We start from the raw sequence: 12,899 nt of genomic DNA on the forward strand, positions 1-12,899 counted from the left end.
CAGCCTGAGTGCTTATTAAGAGCGGCCTAATTGTTTTTATTGGTGCTTGCGGGGGTGCGCGCGTCCTTGCGAATTTTGTAAATATTGCATTTACATAGATTTTATAGCCTTCTGAAAGTATAATTGAATGGGGGAGATACTGGAAATTAAATAAAAGGTGTGATAATTGAGAACATAAACCTGTAAGTAATAAGGATTTAAAAAAAAAAACCTTATAGGTATATACTTCATATTTCCTGACTTTTAAATATTACTCTGTACCCCTAAGTAACTTTCTGAATTTTACTGTTATCCTTTAATGCATAAGGTTATTTTTTATGTGACATAATGAAATGACTAACAGTTCATTACTAATCACATTTTCTCTATTCAATTTTGTTTCCTTCATTTGTATCTTCTAGATGAGGAAGAAGGCAAGTTTATCTTTCTTATTTAAATATTTTTACACTCAGATTGAAAATTTTCTGTAAATTTTGTCTACTGTTTCAAGTTTTGCAAAGAGCATTAAAAACTAGCTGCAATATTGCTGCCTTTTCAGTGGTTCAGCAGGGTTTCTCCTACTGGTTGATTTTCAGCAAACCCCCAGAAGCCTATTGCCAAATATGCCAAAATTTTCACAGATCTATGTTTCTAAAAGAGTTTTATGGAGGGCACCATGTTCTGTCCTTATTAAATAGCCTCTGACATCGAAGCATAAGGCACGGCCATCTTTGCACGGCAAATGCTAACGGTATTCTTGTCACTAATTCTGCCTTTATGTGCATTTAAAAAGGCTCCTAACAAGATAATTTCATAATACGTCTTACATGTAAATGTTATGGCTGCAGAGCCTGGATGTCAAGAACAGTTTTATAACTTGATCCTTATAATGCATATAATATATATAATATATAATTATATATTTATATATAATTGATAGTTATAATAACAATTCCCCTTGTTAATCAAATATTAACAAGGGGAATAGCCATGTTTTCTCTCTGAATCACTGTATTTTTGTTTAATAAAGGTAGGTTAAACATTTCCTTCCTGGTAGTATAAAAAGAATAGTGTGTGTTATTAGATTTGATTATTGTTTATACTTCTGTAACACAAACATAAATCTGAAGTCAAATTATTATATTGTAAAATTCTGTCTCAGAGAATCATAGAATGCTTGGCTTGGAAGAGATCTTAAAGATCATCTTCCAATTCCCTGCCATGGTTAGGGACACCTTCCACCAGACTAGATTGCTCAAAGACCTATCCGATCTGGCCTCAATATATTTTCAGCAATTCAGAACTTGGACACTTGTTATATGAAGTTTCAAGTGGGAACAGCACTGCCTGCAACTTACATTATCAGAGTACCCTTCTTATATTAATATATGGGATATGATTGTGAGATAGATCTTAAGTTAAATTGTGGTTTCATAATCAAGCAGTTGTTTATTTTTTTCCTTGAGAATAATAAAGCAGTCTCTAGCATTTTATAAATTAATGGAAAAAAAGAGAGGGTATCATGGCTTTCTCATCCATTTATGTCTTTCTGTATCATTATGAAACAACTGTTCTGTATCATTTGATTGATAGAAGAATGTGTGTATCAATGTATTGTAAAATGTACAGTCTATCTATTTGCAGGGAAATATAAGGATTTTAATTTCTATAAGCATACCTAAATATAAAATGACTGAGTTTAAATGCAATTAAAAGTTTTGGCTTTAACATACAACATTAAGAAATCAGTATACTAGCCACAAGAGTTAGTAAGAGTGGCAGATTGTGGGAGGAAGTCTGCTGAGCTAAAACAGAGTGAGGGATATGAAGTCAAAATTTTTACTTAATTTTTGTGTGAGTGAATGAAAATGTCATTTAATGAATGAAAACTTCAAAATTGTCTATAAGCAACACATAACTGAAGGACCATATTCAAATAAATATTTGCAGAACAGAACAAAACTGGCAGGTCACATTCAGTGCTCATAGCAAATTTTGTGCATTTCTCTTGACATGCATTTTTTAATACTATACAACATTCTGAAAACTAAATAAATCAGTAATTAGTTTTCAATAGCATACAAAAAATAAAATATATCTGAAAAATGGATCACAGTCTTCTTAAACGAGATGATTTTGAATGGGTGTTGCTAAAGAAGTTGAAAAATTATGTAGTGCTGTCACAATAGTTGAGCTTTTGTGTTTCACCTCTCTAGATTGTATCGACCTGTTAGTATTAAATGTGTGTTCAAATAAATGCAGTTTGAAAGTACTGGTAGGCTACAATGTTTATTTTAGAAATTCTGCCTTTAATTTTTCAAGAAAGTGTAAAATGTGCTTTCCTTTGCAGGTCACCAGTCCTTCATGGCTCCATCCTGCAGTGTCTTGCACTGCCCCACTGCATGCACCTGTAGCAACAACATCGTGGACTGTCGTGGGAAAGGCCTCACTGAGATCCCAACAAACCTTCCCGAAACCATCACTGAAATGTGTGTAATCTGACTTCTTTTCTATTAACTTACAGAAAACATTTTTTCCTATGTATTAGGTTTTTTTATTTGTATACATTAATGCATTGTATAGGGTAGGAATTTTGATATATACCTTCAGCCTCAGATATAAAAATGCAAATGCAGTTGTATGAAAGCATTTAAGACCTTTATGCTATCTTAAGAGTTATTTTTGTACGTGCTACTCATATTTCACGAGTAAACTGCATTCTGAATTGGTTTTAAAAGAGTTTGGGAATCCTTGCTCTTCTACAAGTGAATGGCGTTTCACTGCAGACTCTAAAGCCTGCTGCCTTCAGGGTCACTTTCTGTGCTGGTTTTGGCTGAGATAGGATCAGTTTTCTTCATAGTAGCTGGTACAAGGCCATGTTTAGCACTTGAAAATAGTGTTGATAAAACAGATCTTTTCAGTAGTGCTGAGCAGTGCTTACACAGAGCCAAGGCCTTTTTTGCACCCCACCAAACTCCACCAGAGGAGGCTGGAAAGCATGATGAGTTGGGAGGAGACCCAGCTGACCCCAGCTGAGCCAAGGGATATTCTATACCATGTGGCATCATGCTCAGCATATAAGCTGGGGGAAGAACAAGAACGGTGAGAGGTTCAGAGTGATGGTGTTTGTCTTCCCAAGTCACTGTTACATGAGACAGAGCCCTGCTCTCCTGGAGATGGCTGAACACCTGCCTGCCCTTGGGAAATGGTGAATGAATCCTGTGCTTTGCTTTGCTTTTTACTTTACTGTTTTAACTTTTGCTTTTCCTGTTAAACTGTCTTTGTCTTAGGCCATGAGCTTTTGCAGTTTTAAACTGCTGATTCTCTCCCCCATCCTCTTGTGGCAGGGGTGAGGGGGCAGCTTTGTGAGGCTTAGTCACCAGATGTGGTAAAACTGTGCCACTCACCTTCAGTCACTTTATTTATCAGATTTCCTACTAGAGAGGAAGAAATCTTTGCATGAAAGATCAGCAATCCACGCCACCAATGATAAGTGTTCTGCTAAAGCAGTATCCTCAGAGAGTAATCTGAGAAGGCAGGAGTAAAATGTAGTCATTGTGTTAATACCCTACCTTTGTATGGAAGAGCATGAGCACTGGTAGTGTCCCATGGCGTGCCCTATACAAAAAGTACTGCCATATCCAGAGCAAAGTCATAGCAAAGGTGCTGAAGGGCCCACAGTCTCCAAAAGCAACGTGGCTGAGAGGTGGTGGGGGCACAGCAGGTAAGTTACTGCTGCATTGTCACCTGTGCAGGTGGGCAGCAAAAGCAAAAGGTGAGCTTGCTGACATCTGGGCGGGGCACAGCAACGTGAACACCTTTTCTGAGATTGGCAGGGGCAGCGTTATGGGAGGGAAGCTAGGAGTTCCCTTCAGGGAAATAGTGAATAGTTTGAAAGTAGCTGTGATGACAGCCTGGTAAGTGAGGTCTGACTAGAAGTAAATGAGTTGGAGAAAATATTCAGAATAAAAAGCTTTTGAGAATTTTGATGATGCAAGATGAATGTTTAAAACAAGGGCTCCACAATGAAATTTTAATTGGCTTGTTGATACCTGACCTGTGGTTTTGAACATTACAGGGCTGGAACTACTTTGGTTTCTTCTTAGGATGTGAATAATAGCCACATCTGTCAGTTCATTATTACTGTTGTTAATACTGACCTGGCTGACCCTACATGATCCAATACAGTCATTCAGCTGTATAATATAAACACTTCTACCTTTCACCACTATCAGAAAAACCCCTCTGCTTGCAAATAGAGTTACTCTTCAATAAAATCCATTCACAGTGGCCAGGAAGGCTACACAGAACTGGGTTTTTTTGTGTTTTTTGGGTTTTTTTAATTTAATGAGCTGGATACATTGTTTTTACTTGCATAAGTGCATCTATGAGGAAGGAAGGAAGTGTCGGAAGGAAGTGTCGGAAGGAAGTGTCGGAAGGAAGTGTCGGAAGGAAGTGTCGGAAGGAAGGAAGGAAGGAAGTGTCGGAAGGAAGGAAGTGTCGGAAGGAAGGAAGTGTCGGAAGGAAGGAAGGAAGGAAGGAAGGAAGGAAGGAAGGAAGGAAGGAAGGAAGGAAGGAAGGAAGGAAGGAAGGAAGTGTCGGAAGGAAGGAAGTGTCGGAAGGAAGGAAGTGTCGGAAGGAAGGAAGGAAGGAAGGAAGGAAGGAAGGAAGGAAGGAAGGAAGGAAGGAAGGAAGGAAGGAAGGAAGGAAGTGTCGGAAGGAAGGAAGTGTCGGAAGGAAGGAAGTGTCGGAAGGAAGGAAGGAAGGAAGGAAGGAAGGAAGGAAGGAAGGAAGGAAGGAAGGAAGGAAGGAAGGAAGGAAGTGTCGGAAGGAAGGAAGGAAGGAAGTGTCGGAAGGAAGGAAGGAAGGAAGTGTCGGAAGGAAGGAAGGAAGGAAGGAAGGAAGGAAGGAAGGAAGGAAGGAAGGAAGGAAGGAAGGAAGGAAGGAAGGAAGGAAGTGTCGGAAGGAAGGAAGGAAGGAAGGAAGGAAGGAAGGAAGGAAGGAAGGAAGGAAGGAAGGAAGGAAGTGTCAGAAGGAAGTGTCGGAAGGAAGTGTCGGAAGGAAGTGTCGGAAGGAAGTGTCGGAAGGAAGGAAGGAAGGAAGGAAGGAAGGAAGGAAGGAAGGAAGGAAGGAAGGAAGGAAGGAAGGAAGGAAGGAAGGAAGGAAGGAAGGAAGGAAGGAAGGAAGGAAATGCTCTGAAATTGAGGGATAAACTGAGTGAAAGAATTAAAGTATCATGTATTTGCTGAGAATCACGGGATTGTTTCTGCTTCCTGTCAGTGTGTTGAATAGGAGTTAAAGTTTTGACAAATACATTTTGCTGGTTATATGGAGAAAGCTTTATGCTATACTTATTGCTTTAGTGGGAAGGGAACAATTAGTGATGGTTGTCTTATGATTCCTATGGATGGGAGGTGTATTTAGCTTCATAGCATAAGAAAGAAAGAGAGAGAGAAAAGGTTGGAAAATAAGTGGTTTTTGGAGTGAAAAAGGTTTTACCAATAAAGAGGTGATGGAAGTCTGAGACTGCATCAAACCAGCACTCCACCCTGGCCAATGGCCCACATCAGTTGTCCCTAAAAATATTTTAGGAAACACAAATGTAAAACTTCAAAAATAAAAGACCAGTAGCACAAATATTTTGTTTGCTCCCAATATGTATTGGGGTTGCTCTGACACTTGAAAATTTGCCAAACTTTCGGGGGAAAAAGGGGTTTTCTTTTAAGTATCCAATCTGCTTTAAATCCTACTGTGTTTACATCTTCATATTAAGAGAATAAATTTGGTGGAGGGAATTGTGCTCAAACTCTTCCAGTTTAAAATACAGTTTTTTAAAGTTTCATAATGTTTCTTTTTCTTTGTAGAAGGAAGGAAAATACAGTCACATACATAATTTGCCCTGTCCCTGTCGCCTTCTATTTTGCATGCCATCTTCATTTGTCTCTTATCTAAACTAAAGTTCCAACTCCATTCAATCGTTTTGGATGCCAAAACCTTCCATGTCTTAATTTACTCTTATTTCTCTGAATTACTTGTTTTGTAACTTGTTTTTTATCTTCAATGACCGGGGTTGAATACAATATTCCAAATGACAATGAATCATCAGGTTTTTATTAACAGAATTTTAGTTTTTTTCATTTGCCTTTCGCAACCTAATAATCTCTTGCATTATTTAATTGTCTGTACACGTTGAACCATGTTTTAACTTGAACTAGCCCTGCAAAGTCCTAGGCCTTTTTTTTAAGCTGTCATGATTTTGTCAGGAACAAGAAGTTGGTACATATAATCCTATTATCACATCCACAGACATTTGTAACATTGAATCAGGTTGTATGTCACGTTTTCATTTTAAAGCTGCTCTATGAAAGACTTCAGTCCTTTCTGCTTTTAACTAAATTTAACTTGCAGGAAGATTGTGACATTCCAGTATTGTTATCATACAATAAGCGTTCTAAAGCTTCGTTTTTTAAAGAAGTCCTCTGCAACTGTTGCTTATAGCAACCCCTTGAGATTAGATTGAAAAGAATGATTGTATCCCGCAAAATAATCTGGTTTTCTACTCATTTCCTAGGCGATAATGTTGTCAGTGTGCCAAGATGGTAGCTGACAGTAAACACTTGAAGAGATGAGCCCGAGCTGTCACAGCAGCAGGAGGAGTCCCGGGAGGTGCTGAGCAGAGGCAGAGGGTGCAGTGAGCTCTGTGTTCCCCTTGCTCCCAGCTCCCACACGCGTGGCTGCGCTGCCTCAGTCGCTGCTTCGGCCGGAGCTGCCCAGTTCTCAGCGACAGAAATTTGCTGGCTCCCTGTTGTTTTCTGAAGGATGTACAGGCTTCAACAGCCAAATTAGTATTTATTCACACTTCTTGATAATGCTACCAGATTCCTGTGCACACTGCAAGAGAATTAGCTTTACACTTCTAATTTGCCCGCATCAAACATTGTCCAATCTTTTCAGTACTTTTCCATTTTTGCCAACTTTTTTCTGCATTTTCATCTGAACATTTCCTTCTTTATTGATAGAGATTAGAAAGATCCACAATACTTTCAAATTCTCTTACTCTGACGATGTTTGTCCTCTGTTTATGAACTGCATTTGAAGAATCCAGCACTGAGTACCACCAGCCTTTCATATTGTGCTTCAGCCAGCTTCATGGCACACAAACACCTCTGGTGCTTATATCTTTCCATCCTTTTGTCTTTTCTTTACTCTATCTCGTATAAATAATGTTTTCCTGTGAAGCTGACATTAAACTTTATTGTCAACCCTCCTTTAAAGAGGTGTTTAAAATCTGACAACTCATTTTTGTGAGATTTTGTTTTTCTTCTCGTTTCTGCCTCTTACTTATTTATTCTTATATGGACAGCAGATTATTTTTAATAAGAATATAATCCATATTTACTTTTAAAAGATCTAGAATTCCTTTTTTTTGTCTTCATGAGGTTCTTCTGAAGTTTGTCTTCAACACAAGCTCATGGTTTTGTGACGTTTTGCCAAGTCCTCTGTCCATTTCTGCTCTTCTTTCTCTCGGTGGAAACCTTTACTTCAATCAACACCTGAGTACCCTAGAAAACACTGATTTCTTAACTTTGTTTGGAAAAAATGTCTGGTCTATTTCTGCACAAGAATACTTTGAATTCATTACATTGTAGGTCTGTTTGGAACAATGTTGTATAAAACCAAGCAGTACTGTATTACTATATTACGAGCAGTACTAATAATGTTATTATTCTCTACCCTTTGATAAACATAATGAAGTCACAGGTTTTAGGTGTATATTCCATGTTGACAATTGTTTGCTTTATTTCCCCCTAGGGGTTTGATAAATTAACTTGTATCTAAATAGAGTGTTAAAAGAAGAACGCTTTAAATGGAATATTGAATACCTTAAGTATTATACATCAGCAGTTTCCATTGAGTAAAATTTTGCATGTTGAAGCTCTGAGTTAGCTCTCTATGGAAAAGTACAAGACTTTCTGTTTAGTCTAATGCTGATGTGCTTTACATTGCCTTGATAGCTCTGCTGTATTGGAAAGCTGTTTTAGGACATTAGGAAGTGTCTTCTCAGGCTGATGGCTCCTGCCTCTGCAGCAGAGCTGGCAAGGAGAGCCTGTGCTTGCACTGCACTGGAGCCTCTCTGTCTCTGAGTTTGGTGTGATAGCCTAAACCTAAACTGAGAAGAAAAGTCAGCACTGGAAGCCAGAGTGGTTGAGGAACGAACGAGCAGGCGTTCTGTGATGGTGGGAGCAGGGGGAGGCAGAGCCAGTTGCCAAAATGCTGTTTCATTCCAGTGCAGTTGGGTTTGCTGGTGGCTGTCGGGGTGTTGCTGAGCCGGTTTTGTCGTGGTGTCTGTGTGGCATCTCAGTTGGTGCAGCTGGCTGGAAGCAGCAATTCCCGCTGCACGGAGGCAGTCGGCAGGCACTGCGTTGTCTGCCAGGTGCCTCTTGGGAAGATGCCTTCAGAAACAGGGCTGCTTATCTCCAAGTAGCTGCCAGTGAAAATGGAAGGAGAATAAAACCTGTGGTGTCCTCTATTTTCCCCTTCCGTTTGATAAAGCTTGGAGCAAAATTAAGTATTCAGCATCTCAGTAAATGTAGTTCTTAATCTGTATTGTCTTCCTACAATTGTATCTGTACCAGTTACACCTTTCCTCCAAAATTAATCCCCACTTTATTATCTAAATAAACTCACATACAGCCAATTAAGAATACCTAAACTTTTCTTTTTAGGATTTATCCAATCAATGTGATCATATTTGAGAAAGAAATAGTTCATATTCCATGTGTATTTAAAAAAAAAAAAAAAAGATTGAGCACCAAAACTCCTCCAGTTTTAGAGCACCTATTCATTTCTATGAATTATACAGAAAGCACAAAAATTAAAAGGGTGCATAGATATACCTTTGCCTCTGGTTCAAATGAATAGATTTCATATCATGAGTAACCTGCGGGAGACATTTTGAGAACCTAAGGAAATTTCCCATAGACTTGTTATTTTAATATCTGTAATGTGACATTGTGAGGCAAAATATAGTGCCCATAAATAATATGAATACTCTTCCAACTTTTGTTATTCAGTATGCCTTACTTCAGTCTTTTTTTCATCAACTTAAGCAAAGCATGATACATTATTCATTAATTCATCTCAAACATCACAATTTGAGTTGGTTTCAGTTTTTTGTTAGAACCTCTCTCCTTTTACAGAAATTTTTTGGAGATGCCCTTTCATTGGCATGTTCAATCTGTTACACTTAACCAACTTAAGTGGCCTCACACACCTAGTGCTTTCCTCCTTTGTCATGCAGTTCATGTATTAAAGGCATTAAATGTCATTAGGGTTCAAAACTATTACTTTAATTGGTGCTAGAAATTATAGCCTTTCCAATGGCAATAGCATTTATCAGCCTCTATGCTGGCATTCCTTCCACATTTTAGTTTTTCATCACTGTTAGTCTCTTTTGGCTTGGTTTAATTTCAGAAGGATTCACCTTCTGAAAATTCTTTGAGAATGATCAGCAGAAATAATTCTGGTTCCCTTTGAATAGAGACTCTTTTTTTTGCCATATGCTCAAACAGACTGTGAGAAACCCTACCAAATAGCAACCCAGCAGCAATTCTATTAATTGTGCTGGTACCCTATCCCAGAGTGCTGTGACAGGCCCTTGTTTCAAAAGAGGCCAAAAAGCCATTAATAAGATAGACCTATCTTCATAAAAATGCTGCTCTTATATTCTTCTGATTTTCTTTTCTCTTCCATGGCTTGAACCTGTCAAAGTGGTTATAAAACTTTTTTTCCTTGCTGTAATATTATGCAGAAGTGAAAATAAATAGAATGGCAATAAGTGTTACTAAGGGATGGCGGAGGGGAAAGCAGGGGAAGGAGTACCTATACTGATGACCATAAATTTGTACAAATGATGACTATTTAAGAAAAAAGAGCGCAGAATTAAATTAATCATTCCTTTGCTGTTTTTTTTTTTTTTAACCATTAGTCAAAGGAAGAGCTTAATTAAATTCTGTTTCTTTTTCAGAAGGATAGCAGCCACTACCATGGTGTTCTGTGTAGGAGGGAGGATTGTTGGAGGGAGAGATGACTGGAGGATGGCAGTGTTAAATAAGGAGCAGTTTTATAAATAATTCCAGTGTTTGTAACAGGCAGAAAAGACCCTAAACCACATAATATGTGAAATGAAAAAAAAACCAAACAAAACATATAGAAGTCAGGGATTTTAACAGTTCACCTTCACAATCCAATGTACTGAAAGGCCTCTGACTTCTTATTGCTAAGGCCTTCAGGATAAAGGTTTTGTTTCATGTGAATGGAGCTTTATAATGTTTGGATACCAAAAGTAGAAACTGTATAGTTGTTTCATAACTTTATTTACATTTTCTATGAGTTTCCTTATTTTTCCCCTCAGTCTTGTCTTATCTTACCATCCCGATTTCTGGCTGTTTTTCTTCATGTTTTCATCTTCCCATCTCATTTTTTCCTGTATGCTTTCTTATATACTTTGTTTTCCTAAGTGTTGGTTAATGATTGTGTGTTATGCCAAGCGCTCAACTACATCTTTGTGAGCTGTGTTTGAAATTAAGTAGGATTAAAAGCTCCTGAGATCGCTTCTCACTGTAACACTCAGACTATATTAAAGGAGAAGGGAGAAAAAAGGAAGTGAAATGAGAGAAAGAAGAAAAAGAAGGGGAAAAGAGGGGAAAGGAAATGAAATCTGGCAGAACTGATTTTGACAGATGGACTTAACCAAGATAAAGTGATCTGATCACACTGCAGACACTGGGGAAGTGCTTTGCATACATGAGGAGTTTTATTTGAGTACTGGGACCTCTGTGTCTGTGTCCTTCCCAGTGACTCTTGGCATGTGTGCAGTTTCACCATTTCTGTTGTCTTTTAATATTAATCCTTAGGTAAAAGTCCAAGGTACAACATTAAATAAGTAGCAATTGAACAGAGAAACTCTTATAACATGATGCAAAGATGTAAGGATGACCCTCTACAGAGAAAAGTCACCTGGAGATGGTTTAGGCACATTTATTGAAGACATTTTAAAGAACCCATAGCAGGAAAGCTCCGAAAAGTCAATGATAAAGCAGCTTTCTCTGTTTTTAACAGCTCAAAGCATGATTTGTCTGTCTATGCAGCAGGACAGAAATGCGAGCAAACCCTGCATCTTTGCAGCTTGAAAAGAAATGAGGAATGCTGAGGAGAGGATTCAATAAGTTACAAGGCATTAAATTGATTATTGGTTTTCTGAGTTAGGTTTGTGTTTTTAAATCAAAACATTCATCTTCTTAGGACTTAAAATGTCAGTTCATACATGTGATTTACCTCTTAAACAGTTAAGCCATTAGCCAGAATCTTGCACATATGAAAGCAGTGCTGTTCTCCAGAACCTTGCACATCCAGCAAGGAAAGGTTTTTCCATGTTATTTGTATATATGCATATTTTAATATAGTCACTGGTCTTTACAATATATTGCTTTTTAGTAGTTTGCAAGAGTTCTCTATAACTGTGTCTTCTGTTTTTGAGAAAATATATAGTAGCCTTCTGATGATAATTATTCTTATGGCTCTTTTTTCAACTTTTCTGTTTTATTGAGACATTTTCTTAATTGTTCTCATAACAAATGCAGACAGCTGTGCCACACACCAAAGATATTGTTTATCTTAGATTTTATTTTCACACATGGCTCTTCACCTGCATGTGTCAAGTGAAAAGATGATGTCTACTTATGGATGAAAAGTTAAAGTAATTGCTAAAGCATTCATTTGCTTATGAATAGTGGTGCATACTTTGGTCAGTAGGAAGCCAGAAATCTGTCAGGTTTTCAATTTTCAGAAAGTGCTGGATTAAAATAAAGTGTGTTGAAAGATACATAAGTAACTAAATACCCCTTAATAAATTCATGTGGTCTGGCTAATACTTTCTCAGCTCTTATTCTAACACTCCAAACTTTTGAGCAACTGTATATAGTTGTCCTGATATGAAAATTAACTTTTCTTACATATGTTTCTCTTTAACTGTACTTCATGTGTCCTTTTCCTCAAACCTTCTTATCTTCTTCTCTAGCCAAAGGTTGCTAAGACCAGTGTTTTCAAGATCAGTCCTGGCTATGTATTGGACCAGATAATCAGATTTACACCAGTGGACTATCAAAGCATAGTGAATTTTCAGTGAAATCTAGGGCTTTATCCTTCTGTTTTGACTAAAATTTAATGCATTTTTAGGTCCAAAAGCTTATATCAAATAATAATAGTACATAATGTTCAGATGCAATATTATTAGTTATAATGTACTGCTTACATGCTTATTCATGAGAATTCCTGAGAGGAGGCTTTACGTATGGAGGAGGATCAAAAATGTTCCTAATGAAATGGAAATATCTGCTGCAAAATAGCTGACATGAAAATAAAATTTTAGTATCAATATGCACTGTGACTGTATTTTAAAAAAGCCCCTTACTCTGCTTAGTTGGCTAAATATTGCAAATAAGGCCATAAACATTGAAAATCTTTACATGAAAATAAACATAATACTATATTATAATTTATAAAATATAAAAAAAACTAGAAAGGTTTTATGATTTGCTACTCCCTGACCTCTGTCTAGGCTCTTTATCTCTGTGTCAATGATGCAGTTCTCTTGCTGTGCTTTTCTATGGTCTTGGGAGGGTCATTATTTCTTAGGTAAAGAAGTGTTTATGCCCAATGCAATAGGAAACAACTGGTTTGTGTGCTTAATCAAAAATTTAGAAATTTGATAAAATGTAATCATCTTTTATATGATGTATGCATATAAACACAGAATAATTACATATAAATAATGAAAAATACATTATCCATAATGCAATGTATTGAATAAATGTGGAGCATATTAAAATGTGCTAAAGAAATCTGTTGAGGTATTTATT

The 12,899-nt window shown here is 37.4% G+C and overlaps 1 protein-coding gene across 4 annotated transcripts in view; it reads left to right on the forward strand.

Moving 5' to 3' along the window:
* The window catches only part of SLIT2 (slit guidance ligand 2), a 257,759-nt gene that overhangs the window by 166,579 nt on the left and 78,281 nt on the right, over positions 1 to 12,899 (forward strand). For 3 of the 4 annotated variants that reach the window (XM_058804305.1, XM_058804304.1, XM_058804302.1), the window contains exon 9: positions 2,330 to 2,468. In XM_058804305.1, the coding sequence (XP_058660288.1) occupies positions 2,330 to 2,468 (139 nt within the window). Of the gene's footprint in view, positions 1 to 401; positions 414 to 2,329; positions 2,469 to 12,899 lie in introns of all 4 variants that reach the window. The other variant, XM_058804303.1, reaches the window with a different exon arrangement.

Source organism: Ammospiza caudacuta, chromosome 4, assembly GCF_027887145.1.
Source record: "Ammospiza caudacuta isolate bAmmCau1 chromosome 4, bAmmCau1.pri, whole genome shotgun sequence".
Taxonomy (NCBI): Eukaryota; Metazoa; Chordata; class Aves; order Passeriformes; family Passerellidae; genus Ammospiza; species Ammospiza caudacuta.